The sequence below is a fragment of the Pagrus pagrus genome (genome assembly GCF_965226575.1).
Source record: "Pagrus pagrus genome assembly, chromosome: 8".
Classification (NCBI taxonomy): Eukaryota; Metazoa; Chordata; class Actinopteri; order Spariformes; family Sparidae; genus Pagrus; species Pagrus pagrus.
In genome coordinates, this window is record NC_140192.1 from 12,772,348 (window position 1) to 12,791,733 (window position 19,386).

Here is a 19,386-nt window from a genome sequence, read left to right on the forward strand (position 1 = left end):
ACTGAGGCAAATACTGTGGCACATTTAAGCAGACACACCCTCACTGCACTTGCGCCTGGCACTTGAGACCATTCGCGATAGATCGTTCACAGAGACTGTTTCAACACTTGTCAAACCACTCAATACTTTTGATGAGGGACCACAGCTTTTTTAACAATGTAAGCATGACACCACTGGATATTTTTACGGAGACCTCAGGACAATTTCCTGCCATGTTTGCGGACACAAATAATTTATATTTTGGACAAGAAGTTGTGGCATCTCTAGCCGTGCATTAATACGTTCGGTGAGGACTGACTATGAGGCAAGACTAAAATGTAAAATGCCAACTGTTTTATAACTCTGAAATATGAAAACCCTTTTTAAAGAAACAGAGCGACCTGTCATTTTTACCAAAGTTTAAGCTAGAGTCACTTGCTTTTAGGGAAGGGGTTGATGTGAGGTAACTGAGTGGGAGGAGATGTGTCGGATTTAATGAGATCTTCAGAGATATGTGGAAATGAACGCAGGGAATTCACTTATTAACGGCGCATCATCTGTATCTCATCAAGATGATAATTCACATCTTTGTGTTTTGCAGCAATTAGACAAACCAGGACACTCCTAATGGAGGCTAATGCAGAGAACCTTGCTCAGATGTAAAATCTCTCTCTGCTCATCTTATCTCTCACTCGTACGTGAAACATCCTCTGTTTCTGTCCCGTTTGTTTCTTTCCGTCCTTGTCTCACGCGTTGTGTCTCTCTGCCTCTTCCTCTTTCTGTCTTGTCTCTTCCTCTCGGTCTTATCGACTCATCATTAGTCTGCTGACATCTCGCTTTCATTCTCCTCTTGTCTCCTCCCTCATTCACCAGCTCTCTTCTGTGTGTTTTTTTCTTTCTCTCAGAATCTTTCATCTATTTGAAAAAGTAAAATGAGAGAAAGAGCAAAGCAGGGGTAAAAACTGAATTATTCATTTTTGCCATCATACAATCACAGTACTTTTTGTTTTTAGATGTGGCCTGTAATCATTTACAGTCAAGGGTGAGTAAAATTTGAACAAGTAGAAATCACTACAACCATTTGTATGATCAAAAACCAATTATAATTTGAGAGCAGCAGTACATATTTTATTTATTTCTTCCTTTATTACATACTAATTGATGTGTTTTCCTGACTGAAACTCATTATAAAGGTGGGTACAACAAGTCGAATTAATCTATGTGGCTCTGAGCTCTACTGAATTATATATTTTTTAAGTAATTAACATTTGCTTGTAATTAAAAATACATTGTTTGTTGTCTGTCACCGCCTGATATGACCATAATAAATACAGTTTATTGAAGCATGTGGATCTTAGCATGTGAGCACTGTTTCAGAGTTTCAAAGTAAGAGTCATTCACAGACCGAACATGAATAGTGATGACTCATCCAAGTCTGTGTCTTGGCTCTTGTTGTTGAATGGGAAAGTTAAATGTATTGTGAAAAACCCATATGTTCATGATGGTGTCCACATTTTTAATTGATCGTTTAGGTCCAAAATCTAAAGCCTCCTTTTGAGAAGTTGTTTTTTTTTCATCCAAGATTTTGAGTGAGCAACATTTGAGATCAGGATCCAAGTAATTAATTAATGCCAGCACCATCTTGAGGCTCTTCAGGCTTGGTTAAATATTCCCCTCTCCCGTCTTCCCTAACTCTGTCTGCTGTGTGCCGGCATAAAAAACAAAGCATTAAATCTATAAAAATACCCTGAAAAACGACAAAACATGACGCTTGGGAGACCAGCTAAGTATGCATGCAAACACACACCGGTGCAGGCAGACACTCGTGTCCCTTTGCTGAGCCTCTCTTAAAAGCATTTGCATGTTGCACACTGGTGTAGATCCGGGTGGGGGGTCTGTGTTTGTCCCCTTGTGTGTGTGTGATAGACAGACTGTGTCATTGTTGTTAAAATAAGGAAAGGGAGTGTGTGAGTTGTTTTTTTAAGGGATGAATGATAAAAGGAGACAATGTGAATGCAGCATAGCATGTGTGTGTGTGTGTGTGTGTGTCTGCCTGGGTATGACCCAGAGTGGAGAGAATATTTGCTTGTCGTGGTGGGGGGTAGGTATGAACAAGAGAGAGAATGGACCAAAATAGGAGATGGCGTAAGTCCATGGGTGTGGGTGTTTATAAGTTCTCGATAGGGGGTCCGAGCATGTCGGAGAAGGACCAATGTGCAATCAGACAACCGCTACGCTGCGGAATAGCCCATTACTTACCACCCCGCCGGAGCTGTTTCTGTGTGTGGGAGAGGGAGACAGAGAGGAAGATTGTGTGCAGGTGTAACCCCTTTGGCTGCCTAATGGTCACAGGGTAGTGAAATGAATATGAGACCAGAGTCTAGACGAGCAGGGACGAGTTGAGGGTGAGTAAAGGACAAAAATCAGTCGCTAGAGGAGGGTACTTTTGATATGTTGAAAATAGATTTAAAAAATTACAACTTAACCATCATAGATACCTTTCAGTAGCCAAAAGAACACCTTACTCAGTGCAAACAGTTTGACAGCATACACAATATAAAGTCATAAACACATACACAATATCTCACTTAAAGTCAGGGGTTGATTGTGTTCTTTGTTAAGCATGTCATTTAAATATATAAATAACACAAGACACAACAAATTAAAGTCAGATGTTACATCCAGTTAATGAGGGAAGTAACATATTTAATCATCATTGTGAGTAAAAGAAGGAGAATAAACTGGAAGTAGGAGTTTTAAACAGAAGAATATTTATTTACAAATAATATGAAATAATAAGGTCAACCAAAACAAGGAAAGAAGAAAAGACAATCAATCTTACCAAAGGTTTAAAAAAAAAAAAAAAAATTGTTTTGTTTCCACTTTCAGAGTCTATGAAATGACAAACTGTAGTGACGTTGAGGTATGAAGGTGCACAAACTGACAATACTACCACAGAACACCATTTGAGTAAACCTTCTTTATTACTTTCTAATACTGAAATCAGGAGAGTCACATACAGTGGAGGAAAAAGTGAGAGAAAAAGGGGGGTTGTAACTACCAAGAGCAGTGGGTCAGTGTCAGTGTGTCTCTTTAGCTGCTCAGTACTATTGATCTGTCCTCTTACATCCTCTTAGCTCTCACCTTGAGAACACACGTTTTAATGAATAGCGCAGGGCGAGAGTGGCATACATGCAAATGTGTTTACACATAACGCACTTGGAACTAGAGCTTGATGTAAAGCGATCTGTGGTGTTATAGTGTGTGTGTGCGTGCAGAACAGTATGCATGTTGTTTTAAGTGTGCGTGCCTTTGTGTGTGTGTGTGAGTCTAGGCATGTCTCCTTTGTTTCTGCAAACTCATCCCCCCAGAGTCCCTTCTGTCCTCTCAGTGACAACCTGACTGTATTCTCGACAGCTCACACACATACACACACATACACACACATACACACACACTGTCTCACACTCTGAGACACACAGTATATCCATGTGTCGTCTGTGTAGGCATAAAAAGTGTAAGGACTTAAATGAAAATGGGATTTTCTGTCATGAAAAAGTTTGTTTAGTCATTTACATTCATGTCAGTTCGGCTCTAACTTTGCCAATAAAGCTGAGGGGAAGCCTGGAACGACACAGTGCTATTAGCTTTTAAAATGAAATTAAGTTCAATTTTCATTAGTTTTCCTGATGCACTGAGCCTGTGTGTGTGTGTGTGTGTGTGTGTGTGTGTGTGTGTGTGTGTGTGTGTGTGTGTGTGTGTGTGTGTGTGTGTGTGTGTGTGTGTGTGTGTGTGTGTGTGTGTGTGTGTGTGTGTGTGTGTGTGTGTGTGTGTGTGTGTGTGTGTGTGTGTGTGTGTATAAATAATAGCACCAGCTCTTTTTTTATGCAAGCTGTAACTATCTGTGCGTTATCACATTGTGTGTTTTTGTCTCGGCGTAGCATGAGCGTGTATGTTTCTGTGTGCATGAGTGAACTACAAAGTGCGCATTGTGCGTTGCGAGGGGTGAAAGAAAGAGACAGCCCGAGCCTGTCCTTTTCTGTGTGTGTGTGTGTTGTCTGTTTTTGTCAGTTTATTATCTCAGAGCTTGTTTACATGATGCATTTCTCATATTCTTTTTATTATTTAATACAGTGTGTGTGTATTTGAGTTACTCAGCGGAGGTCACAGCTGGAGTAGACACAACAGCGGGGTTGAGCCTACATTTAGACAGGATGTATCTATGTGAAAATACATTTCCATATATTAAGAGTGCTTATAATGCTACGTATTTGCATACCTGTCAGTGTGAGTTTGTGTGCTGAATGTTGTGTGTGAAAGCGTCTGCATGTTTCTGTGTTTGTGGATTCAGTTTGGTAAAAAAAATCAAAAGTAACTCCAAGTTCATTCATTTTGTAATCATTAAAGGAGACCTGCTGTATTAAGCTTTTTAGTTTTTTTTTCCCTTTCCTTCAGTGTTTTATAGGTTCTTGTGCATGTAAAAAGTCTTGAAAGTTAAAAAGCCCAAAGTCCGAGCCAACGGGACCTTTTCCTCATTGAACTGGGCTGTTTAACTCCATTTTAACTCCAAGTTAATTGATTTCCAATATGATATTAAACATGATCATGATACTTCCACAGCTTATATTTATCCAAAACAAACAAAGCATTTTGCAATGATAAAAAAGACACATAACAAACTATTCAATAAAGTAGATCAATTAGAAAGCAACTGAACACACACCAGTCCAGCAGTACTGTTCCCCGGTCCTTTAGCTGAGGTCACCTGGCACTGGTGATACATAACTGTTCCTTCACATGCTGCATCAACAAGATCAGTCATTAAGTATTTAGTACTCTTATATGAGGTTAACTCGATTGGCTCGTCCCACTAGAGGGATGAAAATAGCATCCAATCTCCTCCCTGCTCCCTATAATCTCTTTTTTTCCCCATTTCCCTCGACATTATAGGGTTTGGCAACCGAGATCTGACAGCCGGTCAGTTGAGGGTAAAGCAGGTTAAACAGACTCAGCGGGTGTGTGTTGGATGGATGGATGGTTGCAACCAAGTGCGCATTGAGGTGCTGAAATTGTGAATGGCTGATGGACTGCCAGGTTGGGGCGGAATGCGCACACACACACAAAATGGGCACAATAACGTGCACTCCGACATGCGCGCACACACATTCATACTCACCGTTCGGGGTTGTCTTAAGCCAAACTGACAGGGGTTGTCTGCGATGGTGCGTTGCATCTCTGCGTCCAGCTGTCACACATACATTATCTCACACACACAGGCACGTACGCACACACACACACACACACACACACACACACACACACACACACACACACACACACACACACACACACACACAGTGAAGGTGAAGGTGGGTGATGGCTGTGACAGTGTTGTCGGCCTGTGGTTCCGCCTGGCATCGTCTCGCCTTTACTTCTGTCTTTCTCTGTCTCCCTGTTGCAGCTAACACAACTCTGACAGGCGTGTGTGTGTTGTGCGTATGTCTATGTGTGTGTGAGGGGTGTGTTATCTATCTATCTATCTATCTATCTATCTATCTATCTATCTATCTATCTATCTATCTATCTATCTATCTTCCTTTATCTTTTGTTCTTTACTCGTCTCATATCAGATATTTTGTTACCAAACCCCCTGTGTCTATCTCTGTGTAACACACACACCTGCTGTCAGCCACTGGCTGTGCGGGTGCTGAGGGGAACTGCTGTAAGTGACAACTTCCTCTGAGCAAAAAGAGAAAAATTTGTGCTTCGCCTTTTTTCTTGTCCTCCACGCTTTTCCATCCTTTCTTTCCTGCCTTGTATTCTCCCAGGGGATGTTTCCTCTCTTCTTGCCAGCGGTGCATGTCTTTTAGTGTGTGTGTGTGTGTGTGTGTGTGTGTGTGTGTGTGTGTGTGTGTGTGTGTGTGTGTGTGTGTGTGTGTGTGTGTGTGTGTGTGTGTGTGTGTGTGTGTGTGTGTGTGTGTGTGTGTGTGTGTGTGTGTGTGTGCGTGCGTGTGTATGTGCGCGCATGTGTGTTTGTTCTCTATTGTCCTTTGAATTTCCCCTGAGACCACCACTTTCCTACAGTAGACTTTGATAAGACAACCTGTCCTCCCTGCATTTTCTACACAGTGTGAATGTGTGTGCGTGTGTGTGTGTGTGTGTGTGTGTGTGTGTTTATAGATTGTACGTGTGTTTTTTGCAACTTTGAGGGTGACTTAAAGGGAAAGATTTTCCTTTTGCTACCACCTGCTTCTCTTCAGGAGGACAAACCAGCAAGGGGTCAGCCACAGGGTTTGAATTATAGGGAGCTACAGGGAGCTTAACTCCTCACAAGACAATAAAAGTTTTTGGGGAAAAGTGGATTTCTTTATAAATATCATGATCACAGCTCACATTTATGTAAAAATGATTAATATTGCAACACTCAAAATCAACCTCCAAAGCGGAACACATGAGCCAAATGTGTCTCTCTCTCTCTCTCTCTCTCTCTCTCTCTTGAGAAACTAAATCTAATTAGTTTCAGATCAGATGCTCTGCTAATAATTTAATGTGTGTATATGGCATATATTGGGTGCAGCAATGAGCCCAGTTAACTGCCAGACCTGACATCATCACTCAAACAATGACGTGAGCGTGTGTGTGTGTACGTAACAGTGAAATACTGTGTGTGTCTCCGTGACAGAGAGATGAACAGGTCCTTGACTGTGTATCCACTTCTACAGCAGGGCCATTGGAGGTTTTTCAGTGTGCGTGTGTGTGGGGCAGTAATTTGTTACATGGACAGAGAAAGGAAGAGACTTGGCGCAGTGACCCAGGGGCACAGCACAAGGACACACACCCACAGATATTTCTACAGAGACAGCAACATATAACATCTTTCGTTCTATTAAGTGTTTCTTTATATTCATTTGTTTCGTGTTGTTTCTTAGTTTTGAGAGTTTAACAGCATTCTTTTACTTTTATGTGTGTGTGTAGCTGAACGAGAATAGAAGATTATTCATACTTTATGAGTCATCGTCAATTGTCCTGGAAATTGTTAAAAAGGAAACAAAACAAACTTTAGAGACCCATCAGCGCCAAAGGCTGTTGTATGTCTCAGGTAAAATTAAGTTTTTTTATGTCTATTTCCAGCCTAATATTATGTTAAATTAACATTTAATAAGTTCCAAGACTATCCAAGATTAAGTTACCAGAGTAGACCAATGCCATCTATTAACTTACATAAAAGAGTTTGGCAAAAGTTAGAAACCATTATTGAAAGTTTAAGTTAAGGTCTTCAGAAGCAAAGTAAGTAATGTCCCAGTAATTTCAGATGGATTTTGTTTGGCTGTCTGTGTTCTCAAAGATAATGTTCCCCACTTATAGTTGTTGTTTGGACTCCACCATCCACTGGAGTTTGAACAACATTTAATACAATATATTTATAGCTACGGTTGTTGTTATGGTTCTTGGTGTGGAGAGCCCTTAAGACTATACAGTCATGCTAGCAGCTCTGTGAGGCTGTACTGACACAGCAGTGCTTTAAGCTAAATGCTAACATCAGCACGTTAACATGCTTACGAGGATAATAATGTGTTCACCATCTAGTTTAGTGTGTTCTCCTTCTAATGTTTGGGTAAGTTTGGCGTTTAAGAAATTAAACATTTGACCTGATTATGGTGGAAGATTAAAACGTGTCACGGACATTACAAGAATTCATTTTGTGGGTGACATGAATGTCTGCACCAAATTTAACGCCATCCCGTCCAATAGTTGACAAAATTTCACTCAAAACCACAAATGCTTAACAGAATCAGTAAACTTACAAATATTTTTTTTTCTTTAATCTCTTTTGACCCAGCCTGAAAACTAAATCGTTTAATTGATGGCTAAATAGATAAACAGAGAAAAAATAGTCAATCATCTCCCCTAATCAGCTCTGAGACTCCAGAAGGGCCAAAGCAGTTACACACAAGTCTAAGAAGCGAGTCCAGCTTGCACGTCTCGCAAGACACTCTCTGCTGCCAGAAGTATATCTTTTTATCTGGGTTTATAGGCTAAACCAGGCCAGCCTCCACAGAGAGAGAAACCTTCGATATCAAGGAGATGTGTATCTAACTGTCTGGCTGTCTTTCTGGCTGTGTATCAAGCTATCTATATCACTTATCTAGCAACACAGGTGAGTCAGGAAATAAAAGTTCACCTTCAGAGAAATCCTGTGAAAGTGTGCAAACAGTTTTATGTAATGGATTGTTGTAATTTGTTTTGTGGTAAAGCTACTTTTCTCTACCTTCCTCATTCACCAATGGCCTTGCGAGACCACAATGACAAGCAAAATTACACATCGACTACCTTTTCCTTGGTGATGCTCCAATGGATTGACCAAAGCTCACATTTAGGCCGATATATGCAGACCAACATACAGTCAAACATGCAGTTAGAAGCATATAACCCTATAACCCTACACCTCAGATTAATGGAATAAATACACTGTTCTCACTCCCAATGCATCAAATATGACAGCCTGGTGACCCTGTGCTTCCAAATTTGATGCTGTAGGTACCCCTCTAACTTTAAGAAGCGGTCCTCTAGAGCGGTAGTCGGGTCATTCACTGGACTATCCCTCCGGACTTAAGTGATGTACTAACATCACTTAAGTTACCAGACTGAATGTAGCTGTTTTAACCCAAAGTATGATCTTTTCCTAAACCTGACCAAGTACTTTTTGTACCTGAACCTAACCAAACTGCAACTGTTTGATATCAGTAACAGTCCAAAAGTCGTAGTATGTTAAAATAAGTCAACTGTTTGTCAGCTAGCTTTATTTTGAAAGTCTATTATTGTCCACTATTGCTTATTATTTGACAAGTTGGGAGTGAGATCATGTTGAAATACAAGGATGTGAAAGTAAAATGACTTTTAACTAGTCCTTAATTCATAGCTCACAGTGAAATAAATACAAAATGACATGAACGCAGAAAGTGATCAAAAGTCAACATCATTGTCAGGAAGACCAGGACTACAACCTACAGAGTGGAAGCAAGACAAGAGACAGGAATGAGATAGAAGGTCTAAAGGGGAGGGTTTTCATAGTGTGGATCTAGACGTTTGAATCCAAAACAGTGTAACAAGCCAGGCAAAGAATCAAAGGGCGGGGTCATTTCTGCTTGCTTACCCTTGCCTCTGGGTTGGGTTTCCACGACACACATCCAACACAGAAACTGAATCAATATGAAATTGAGTAAGGAGCACAGCAGGAGAAAGGGTTAAAAATAGGCTGACTCCTGCAAAAATCGGTATGTGAAATAGGTATGTGAAACGTAGACTTCCCATGCAACCATTCACCACTCCAGCATCCCAAGTCTTAGTTTCCACCTCTGCACATGAGTACAGTACTTCCTACATTGGCACTGACAGGAGTTGGACCTACCAATCAACTAACTTAACACTGTTTTGTCTCTCTTCATCCATAATTCCTAGATTAGTCAGTCAGTTAATTGTCTAAATGCCATTGCAAATGCAAGCCTTCTACGAAGAAAGGCCTGTTTCCCAAAACCACTTTGTTGTCAGACCAGATCAGATGACACATGTTGACCCAGACAGACTGACACTGTAAACCTGCATCACTCCTTCAGAAACAGGGATCGCAACAGAAGGTCATCATTGCCTGAAGGAAAACACACTCAGAGACCGTAGGAAAGTATGAACTTCTGCAGTGGTTTTGTTTAGTTTTGAATGTCGGCGAAACAATGTTCTGGTGTGTGTATGTGTGTGTCCGCGTATGCACTAGAGGACAGTGCAATATTGTTTTGGAGCCTTGTGGTCGGGACGGAGCTAACACCTGAATGAACCTGTCACTGCAGACACATTGCTTTTTCAGCTCCAGCGATTACACTGCACCCAAACACACTCAACATTTTCTGAGTGGTTCTTTGTACATGTGTGAGAGGGAGAGAGACAGAGAGAGGAGTGTGTTGCTTGTGCATCGCCTGTGTGCATGTGTCTGTGAGTGTGAGAGAGACAGGAACAGAGAGCGAGAGTGACAGAGCATTGTGTCTCGGTGTGTATGTGTCTAAACCTCTGCTGTGTTTTGGGTTTCTCCCTGGAAAATATGAAATACGACTACTGCTACTGTGTCCTTCGAGGTTAAACAACAAGTTGTATTGATGGATACACACACATGGGGTATAGTGGGACTCACTAAAAAATTCCAAATTGAAAAAAAAAGAAAAGGAAAAAGCCTCTTTGATGCACTGTGACATTGCATGGAAGCTCCTGTGCTACCCAGTGTGTCCTTACAACACGTTCTCACTTCTAAGTCATCAAATACGGCAGCTTGGTCAGTGGCCATAAGCTTCAAACCATGACGCGTTAACTGCCCCTCTCCTGTGAGTTTTGCCCGGGAAAGACTGCAGTCAAGTTGGCAACAATACGTAACATACATTGGTTGGAAGACAAAATAAAGCATGCTGACAAACAGTTTGCATAGTATGGCATATAATGACTTTCGTAATGTTATTAGCGTTGCGGTGGGGTTAGTATTAGGCAAAAGAAAACTTACTTGGTTAGGGTAAGGGGTTAGTTATATGTCAGGTTTAGTGTTAGTCATGTAACTCACGTCACTTTACGTATGTGACATCGGTCATTTATGTATCTTCACTTACTTACGTAAATTAGAAATAAATCACTCTTAACTTTTGGTCACAAACGGGACACGAACCCCGACCTCCAGAGGGAAGTTCCTTTGAATGAAATAAGTCAGGCGACTGCTTTTTTAAAATTTAAACTGAGCGCTATTGCAGACATGTGGCTCGACAGGTGAGAAGATGGTTGACAACGAAAGATTGAGATACTCACCATTACACATATCATATTATACCATAATTGCCAGTTTTTGTTCAAGTCAACATCCAAGTCGTCATTACAAGGTGAAACTGATACATCAACTTGGGTTGACTGGAGAATGAATGCCTAAAGATTAGACAAACGTGTATGCCTCATGTTAGCCAGAGTATGTCACACTATTGAAACCCAAATTTACTGAATATATTGCTAACCCTAACCCTGTACAGTATTTTTAAACCTTCACGACACCAACTTTGCAGTCATCAGATTGTCTTGAGTTTTTCCACAACATAAGATTCCCAAGTTCTTAAATGAGAATGTTTTCCATCCATCCCATATAGTGCAAAACAGGGCATATACAATATAATTACCAGACTAAAGACTTGTATTCACTGAACCGAGACACCAACAGTATGATGCAGTAAAGTCCTGAAACCCAAAACAGGAAACTTTGTTGGATCTGTCGGGCTTAGATCAAGTTCCATCCAATTATAGTATATGCTGTACCTTCAGGCTTTGGTTGAGCTCAAGTTGTTATTTTTTACAGACTTTCTTAATTAAGGAATTTTTTTTGTGACTACATGCGTCAACAGAAAAGAGCAGCTTGTCACTGCACAGTAGCAACCAGCATTAAATGAAATAAAGGATAAGATTGTGCATTTTAGGAATGTTATGACTGTACGATAATCACACATGAATCGAGTGTTATTATGTTGCTGGTAGTCGTAATTGTACTTATTTTGTATTCCACGCTCGATAAATGACCTGTTAGAAAGTGGTTCACTAAGCTAATGTTGGGCTGACGGTTTAATAAGTGTGTTGATTCTTACATATTTTGTTAGTTTTATATTTGTAAGATAGCCTTCTATGTGACCGAAGCGAGAAAAAAAACAAAGCAAAGGAACCTTACTGTTTAAGAGGGTATAACCGTAATATGATGTCAGGTTGGGTTCGGTAAGAGGCAGAACGAGGCAGACAGATGAAAGAAAATCAGGCATTATGGAGGGATCTGGAAGAGGTCAAGGGGAGCTGACACCCATCAGTTTTCTCTCCTTAATCTATCTGTGTAACACATCGCTCACACCATCCCCCTGGACGCAAACACACACACGCACACCGACACGCGAGATATCACAGACCCTCAGCAATTGGCTCTGTCACGACCTCTAACCCCTATATATCTGTGTGAGTGTGTGTGTGCTTGTGTCTGTAACACGGAGCTATAAAACATTGCTCGAAAATCAATTTACAGCTGCTTACCTTCTTTCTTTGTAATTCATGCTCCACCAGCCGCTGGGTGTGTGGAGGTGATAGAGAGAGTGTGTTTCTGACAAGCAAATGCAGTCGGAGGGGTTTTTTAGTTGCTTAACTTTATCTAAATTATTTTCAGAGCGCATGTCTTGTCGCTGTGGTTTTTCCTGAATGTTTATCTCTAAAATCCAACCCGGGAGACCTTTTGTGTTGCACTTACTGTGAACTGTAAGTGAGTATATTTCACTGCTATCTTGACCGCAGAAAATGTGCTGCCACATTTTCAGATAGTGTTTTTATTTAAGAACCGCTGTGCTTATTTTGCTCTGTGTGCAACGGCTTAATCCTCCAAAAACACAACATTTTTAGCGTGGACATTTTATTCAGTCTTTTTAACCATTTATAAATTCTGACCACAATCCTCACTACTAGCAACACCCTAATTACAACATAGTCGGCTCAGATCTCGGAGACGGAGATGCAAAGAATTTCTGTCGGGATAAACGATACCACTGAATGTGATTCTCAGTAGCTGCGGATAGAGTCAGCACGTCTGACAGGTAAAGAGGCAAAGCAGGTAATGATAGTCTACAAAGTTGTGAGAGCACGATGTGCAGAAATCCAAGATGTCAAAATGACAGACACATTTCTGGGATCAGAATAGAGAGAAATGATGAAAAGATGTACTTTTTTAGTTTTTTTCCCAGTTTTCCATGTAGAACATTTTAACTAAATCTGAAGGTACATCTGGAGATTTTACAAACGTATCATATGACAGATAGATCCTTTTAATGATTTTAGGATTGATAATGTCTCTCACAGAATCACAGACACACAGTAGCTTCAGAGATACTGTCAGACAGATTTCTTACCTGAGGACAGAGCCAAGGATAGCTTTCCAAGGGTGAGCAAGTACTCAGCTGAAACTAGTTTCTGGTACGGATGATGTACTTTTTAAGACTATTAAAGTGAAATGTGAGGTTTGAAAAAAAAACATTAAAAGTTATACTGAAGCTCAGTTTTAAATTAACAAGATTTAAGCCCCGCCCATTCAGAGTACAGATATGGACACAGATAATTTATCTGGTTGAACAGATACAGATAATGGTGTCCTCCTCGCTCGTGCCTAGCTGTTTCCCCCAATTTTTATCTGCATGCTAAGCTAAGCTAAATGTCTCCGTTTATTATTGAAAAGTAGATACGAGCCTGCATCCAAAACATATTGAGCAAAACCACTGGTCTGTGGTGAGGCCCAAACATAACAACACTTAGACACACTCACCAACAGACAGAGATAATGGCACATAAACACACTACCTCAGGCATTTTGGAGAAGTCCTAAAACAGAACGGTTTCTATCTATTAAGCTGTAAAATGTATCATTATTTTTGGATGGGATGATTTCCCTCCCTCAACCACACATGAACACACACACACACAAATATGCACACAAATATGCACACATAGTGTGAATTCATCTTTTGTACCTTCTTTGCAGTCCTCAAGGCACAAGCACTCATCATTATCGCTTCCATCAACAAGAACTTCACTACCATCCTCTTTCACTCATTATTATCATCATAATCACATTTTCAGAAGTAGCAGGAGATGCTTAGTGTGGATGTTAATATACTTGTTCCAGCTTCAGGGTCTGTGGCAAATGCACCAAAGCACTAAGAGTCTGTTGAAGGTTGTTTTGAACGTGGTTTACAGTGACGTTGAAGGCTACAACCCGCCATTTTGAAATGGTGACACCAACCCACCACCAATCAGTCGTTTGTCCTCTTTTTTACTACTTTTATGTAGGAAGGATTGGTTGTGCCATTACATTTCAATCCTGACCTTTCTTTCTCTTATATTAGAGGTAATCTACTTTCATCTGTGACAGAGCATTGTTCCATGATGTGCAGGTGGACATAAAAGTTGCATTGACCGAAATGACACCTGAAAGTGGTCTTCTTTTGTCATCATGGCCATTGCTACTGTGTTTTTTTTACACTGCACTTCCCAGGTATTTTTTGTCAATCTAGAAATGTGGCTAGTGCGGTGCCATTGTCTTCAGATTTTTCCCAGTCAGGGTTGTCATCAGTGTTTGAAGTCCCTACCAAAGGACTTCCACCACATATTGTTGCTGCCGCACATCGTTTCATGTGCTGTATGTCAGTGGGGTCTTTTTGCAATTAAGACCTAACAATCTTTAAAATGGAGAGTGTGAAAGATTGCATAACCTGAGTATTTCTTCTCTCTGTTTCTGCAGGTTTGAAAACCCGTCATATGAGGTGATGCAGTTGGAATTTGAAGTGGACAACGTGATCAACCTGGTGCCGACGCAGACTCTGCACTGGAACGTCGAGTACCCAGCTGGCATGCAGACGACTTCAAGGCAAACAGAGAAAGTCTCGCACCTTTACATCAGCAACGCCGACATACAGGGAATCGTCCCGCTTGCAGAGGTATGAGATGACTTGATGGATGAGCACAGATGCAGATATCTGTGAGCGTACATCACCACACATATCTTATACAGGAAGAGACTCCTGTTTTCCTTCTCCTAACCTTTCCGCTGACACCCTCAGCCCATCCCCTTGCTCCGGGTTGATCAAAGCTGTAAAGGTCAGCTTGTTTACCCCCTCCTGTTGCTACAAGCCTCCTGGTCACACACACACAGCAGGTCTCACTCTCACAGGTTTCAAAATGACAAGCAGCCTCACAAATACGGGCACTCAACAGCGCAGGTACAGCGCCTATGGACATGCATGCAAATTCACTAATAAGACCCTCAGTGAGTATGCAAATGCACACGCACAGAATCACATTCGCCATTGCAATCCTCCATTTAAAAAAAACAACAAACACACGTACCTTTGTGCACGAAAGCTTCCCCTGTGTACGTGTCATGCTGGCGGGTGTCATTCCTGGTGAGACTCAAACACATTTGCCTCTTTAGGCCTTAAAGGCTGCTTCCCATAGAGAGCTGAAACCCTAATTCTTCCTTCTACCCAGTATTTTATTGAACAGCAATAAAACTTAAACATTTGCATACTTGAGAGGAAATGAGGATGCAATGTTATCAAATTACTTTTAACAACCTTAATGTAAAACACGTTTTGATTATTTCTCTTACACTTTCTTTCACATCCTTTCTTTTCTCTTTCACTAGCTAGCTTATCCAGCAGTTTCAATTCCATAGATTTAAAAATCAAAAAAGTAGTTTTTAGTGAAAATGGCTACAACACATGAAAATATAACAGCTATAAGTAAAATAAAATATAACATATATACATTTTGCTGCAAGCTGCCATCCAGATTTTCCTTTAAGGCAAAATATGAAACACATTAAGTTACATTTTAGGCTCTCTGTCTGGAAAAGAGAGTAAACGAATGCTGACTTCAGACTTGTACTTACTTTTTCTTAGACAGGGTCATGTGGAAGGAAAAGATTGCTTAAAAAGTCTGCTCAAATCCATGACATGTCTAATCAGGAAAAAAATACCACCATTACTTGATACATTCACAGATCAAAACAGACACATCCCAAAGCAGACATCGCTGCTCTGGTTAAAGCAACCAAGACCCTCAGGCTAAAAAGTGGGGAGAAGGATGCTTTTCAAAATACTCCCAGTTCCATTACCACTGAGGTAAAGCTAATCTGGCCTGATAGCCCTCCTTCAAACAGCAAAGCCCTAGTGAGAAAACCCAATTTTGTTCAGGGCTTTTGCAAACCCTGTCTCTTTCACACACTGGTAAAAAGCAAGCTTGAAACCGTCATTTCAAATAGCAGTGCTGTTGGGATTCTGCTGGCTTTTATAAGGGGGCAGTGTGAATGGAGCTCAGGAATGAGTGCTGCTACATCTCATTTCAATGTATTCTATGAAGAAATACGGATTTTAAAGTTTTTTTCAGTTACAATTTTCATGGATATTAGCTGAATGTAGATATGTAGGTATATACAATGAGCTTTGTCGTAATAATTAAAAAGATGTCTGTTATTTGTCACAATTTATCACATTAACAATACATGATGAATGTGATATTATTATACAAACATGTTATTGTCAGTCTGATCCACACACTTGATAGAAATGTCAGACTTGAAAAAACAAGTATTATTTTGTCCTTAATGCTTCCGAAAGATAATACCTGGTCATCTGGTGTTTTGATGATGGCGCTGGAGGGTACACAGTATGATTCACCATCTTCATACTCATCTAGCCATTTAGTGTCTCCTACTGCCATGTATGGAAGCAACTGCATTTGTCATAAAAAATATATCGGCATTGCTGATACGGCAGCTGTGTTGTACTCCAATCAGAACCAGACTGACTGTTTCATAATTGTTAGCATAACTATGAGTTGTCGTCTACATCGGATCCACTTTGGGACCATCTTTGGTCCTTGGAGCCTGCAGTGGGGTCCGTCAGCATCCCACAGACGTTTTGGATGTGGTTGTGGTGATAAAGAAACAAACTTTGGACTTACCATCAACGACAGGTGTTGGTTTGTTCAGCCTTTCTTTCACTTGAATTTTCAATTGTATTAATACCTGGTTTTGTTGACTCAAAGATGGCTGCTAAAAGTTCAAACTGGTCACTAACATTACCCAGTTGATGTGGTCTGAAACAGTGGCCTCTCACTTGGCAACGGGATCCTAATAAAATATGAAACGTATCGTCGAAAAGTTGATATGATACTCATGAATTGTACATACTTATGCAGTACTTATACAATGCCAACTTTCTATCTTGGTGACTTTCCTTATAAAATTGTATTTGCTGTTCTAGTGTATAAACTTAATCATAGGAAACATCTGTTTTATCTTATTCACTAATTTATCACCATAAGAAAAAAGGAGTTGTGGTCATTATTTCAGAAGTATCTCTCTCCCAACATTCAAGACAGATAACAAGGCCTGACATCTATTTGTCCAACTGTATTCTGTTGAACACACACACACACACACACACACACCCATATCTTTGTATACACACAGCTACACACCTACTTTTACTTTCTCTCCCTCCATCTCTTTTTTTGCCCGTCTCCTTTGGTTAAAAGCATCAAAATGGCTGCTATTACAAGTAATTTGGGCCTCATGATTTGTTTACCAGAACTGCTGACCAGGTGTTGATTGTTGGTTGGTTGTCTAAGGCGTCTGTCACTGAGAGGGGTCTGTGTGATAGTTCACTGAGATGAAAGCTCCAACGTGTCTGTTGGGGAAGGAAGAGAAGGAATTAAATTATGAGCTAGTATCTTCAAAGGGAGCTGGATGTAAAAGCTTTCACAAAGTCCTGCATCCTCCTTCCTAAACAATTCCACATCTGAGGATTGGAACAAAAGTGCCGTACAGCCATGTAATGAAATGTTGGATCTTTACGGCTGTTACATATTTAAACAGCCCAAAAAAACGAAGCCTCACACATAATTGCATCAGGAGCACTCAGCACTGGCTTTTAAACATTATTTCTCTGTCTGATATGTTTGTGTGATTCAAGTCCACCTCAGCACATCATCTACCATCTCCCAAATCAAAAGTCGGCTTATCAACAGCACTGATGTGGTAATGCAGCGAGCTCTCTCTTTACAAGGCGACAATGTAAACCAGAACACTGCCCGTCATTACCGAACCCTCTCCGACATTTTCCTCCTAATTCCGCATTTCCATTAAGGTCCTGGTCTCTTGGCTGAGCGGGAAAGAAAGAGGCCCTCTTCAGGAAACGAGGGATTATTAGGAGTAATTTGTCTCCTGCGGAGGCTGAAAAATTGGTTTCATCTTTTAGAGAGGAGAGAGAGGAGGTGAGGATGGGAGAAAGAGTTGGGGAGAAAGGGATGGGGAGGAGAGAAAGAGATAGAAAACAGAGGTAGACTGACAGAAATTGAGATGTCAGAGATGTTCCTCTGCTGTAAATACATAGTTTTTGTACTTCATATTTTTAAGTCAATCCCACGTTCAAGCACCTTTTTGAGCGCTTGATGTCTGCAGAACATCAAGCAGAAATCCCCCAAAAGAATCACAGAACATTCAATGTGATCTATTTTAGTTTAACTCTCAACCATCAACATAAAGATATGTATTGCAAATTTGATTCACTTGATTCATTTTCAAGCCGCGGTTAAAAACGTATTAACTACACAACAAACATAGTTTAGAGTAGCAGTTAATCCACTAACGTTTGCTCCACACAATAAACAGCTTTGACAAATTCACTGTCACTTATAGCTGCATTCATATTGGGCTGTGTGTGAATTTTAATATTAGATTGTATTCCCATTTACTGAAGATATCAAACAGCCTGTCTAAAAGAGCATCAGATTACAGACAGCATGTCACTCGATGGGATACAACAAAACCCAATTGTTGAAGCCCAGCTGAGTGTTGTGAAAGGTTACGATATTTGTGCTAGTTGCATATTTTAATGGAGCCTTACAAAGTGGTCGTCAGTTAGCAGATGAATACATGGCCCTGAAACAGCGCACCACTGCCTCCAACTACATTAAGTATGTTTAGCCCGCGATCTCTTAAAATGAGCATCTACAGGCAATTTAGCACCTGCACATGCTCTTTTGTGGGATGCAGAGAATAAGACTGAAAAAGCCTGTTATCTTATTATCTTTTAAGACAGACAGGTTATGCAGGTTTATTTCAGTTCCATTTCTGTAAAGCAGGTCAAAACAAAAAACAAAACAAAAAAAATCACCATTTAAAATGTTATTCAATGAATTTATATGGTGAAAATTACTGGAAGGCAAGTCCTCCCAAGCTCAGTATTTCCATTCCCATCGGCTATCGACAATTGGCCAGCCTTGAGATAGTCATACAAAAACAAAACAACAACAACAATATTAATAATTAGAGAATATGTTGGGATTGGATCACACCAGCCTCGGCGCCTGCCAACATGTTGATGTTCAGACCCTTGAGTACTTTGTAGTCATTACTGCATTATTATATGAGCACTGAGTACTCATGGGCCTTCATTTTGACGTCAACTACATTCCTTCAAACAGTGCAGTGCTAGTTTCAATGTCTCTTAATCGGAAACTCTGGCATTATGCTGCACATCTGTTACCAAGGGTAAATACCATGAAGTATACAATTATTAGTTTCACACAGGCGGGCTTCGGAGATTTTTTCTTTGATTAGGAAATCCAAAATAAAAATGAATGATGGACTAATATTCTCTCATTTCATTCATTTTAGATGATGACAAACTGTTGAGTCACATGCATGCCTTTTTTACACTCTGTCTCTACACTGTATTTAGACTCAATATTTGATGCTAAAAATCTGTGTAGGCTTACTTTCTTTCCAGAAAGAAAACTGATAAGGAATCA

The 19,386-nt window shown here is 40.4% G+C and overlaps 1 protein-coding gene across 4 annotated transcripts in view; it reads left to right on the forward strand.

The window, feature by feature from the left end:
• The window catches only part of LOC311261790 (transmembrane protein 132C), a 247,712-nt gene that overhangs the window by 166,300 nt on the left and 62,026 nt on the right, over positions 1-19,386 (forward strand). For all 4 annotated transcript variants that reach the window (XM_084360766.1, XM_084360769.1, XM_084360767.1 and 1 more), the window contains one exon: positions 14,312-14,507. In XM_084360766.1, coding sequence (XP_084216892.1) covers positions 14,312-14,507 — 196 coding nt within the window. The remainder of the gene's footprint in view (positions 1-14,311; positions 14,508-19,386) is intronic.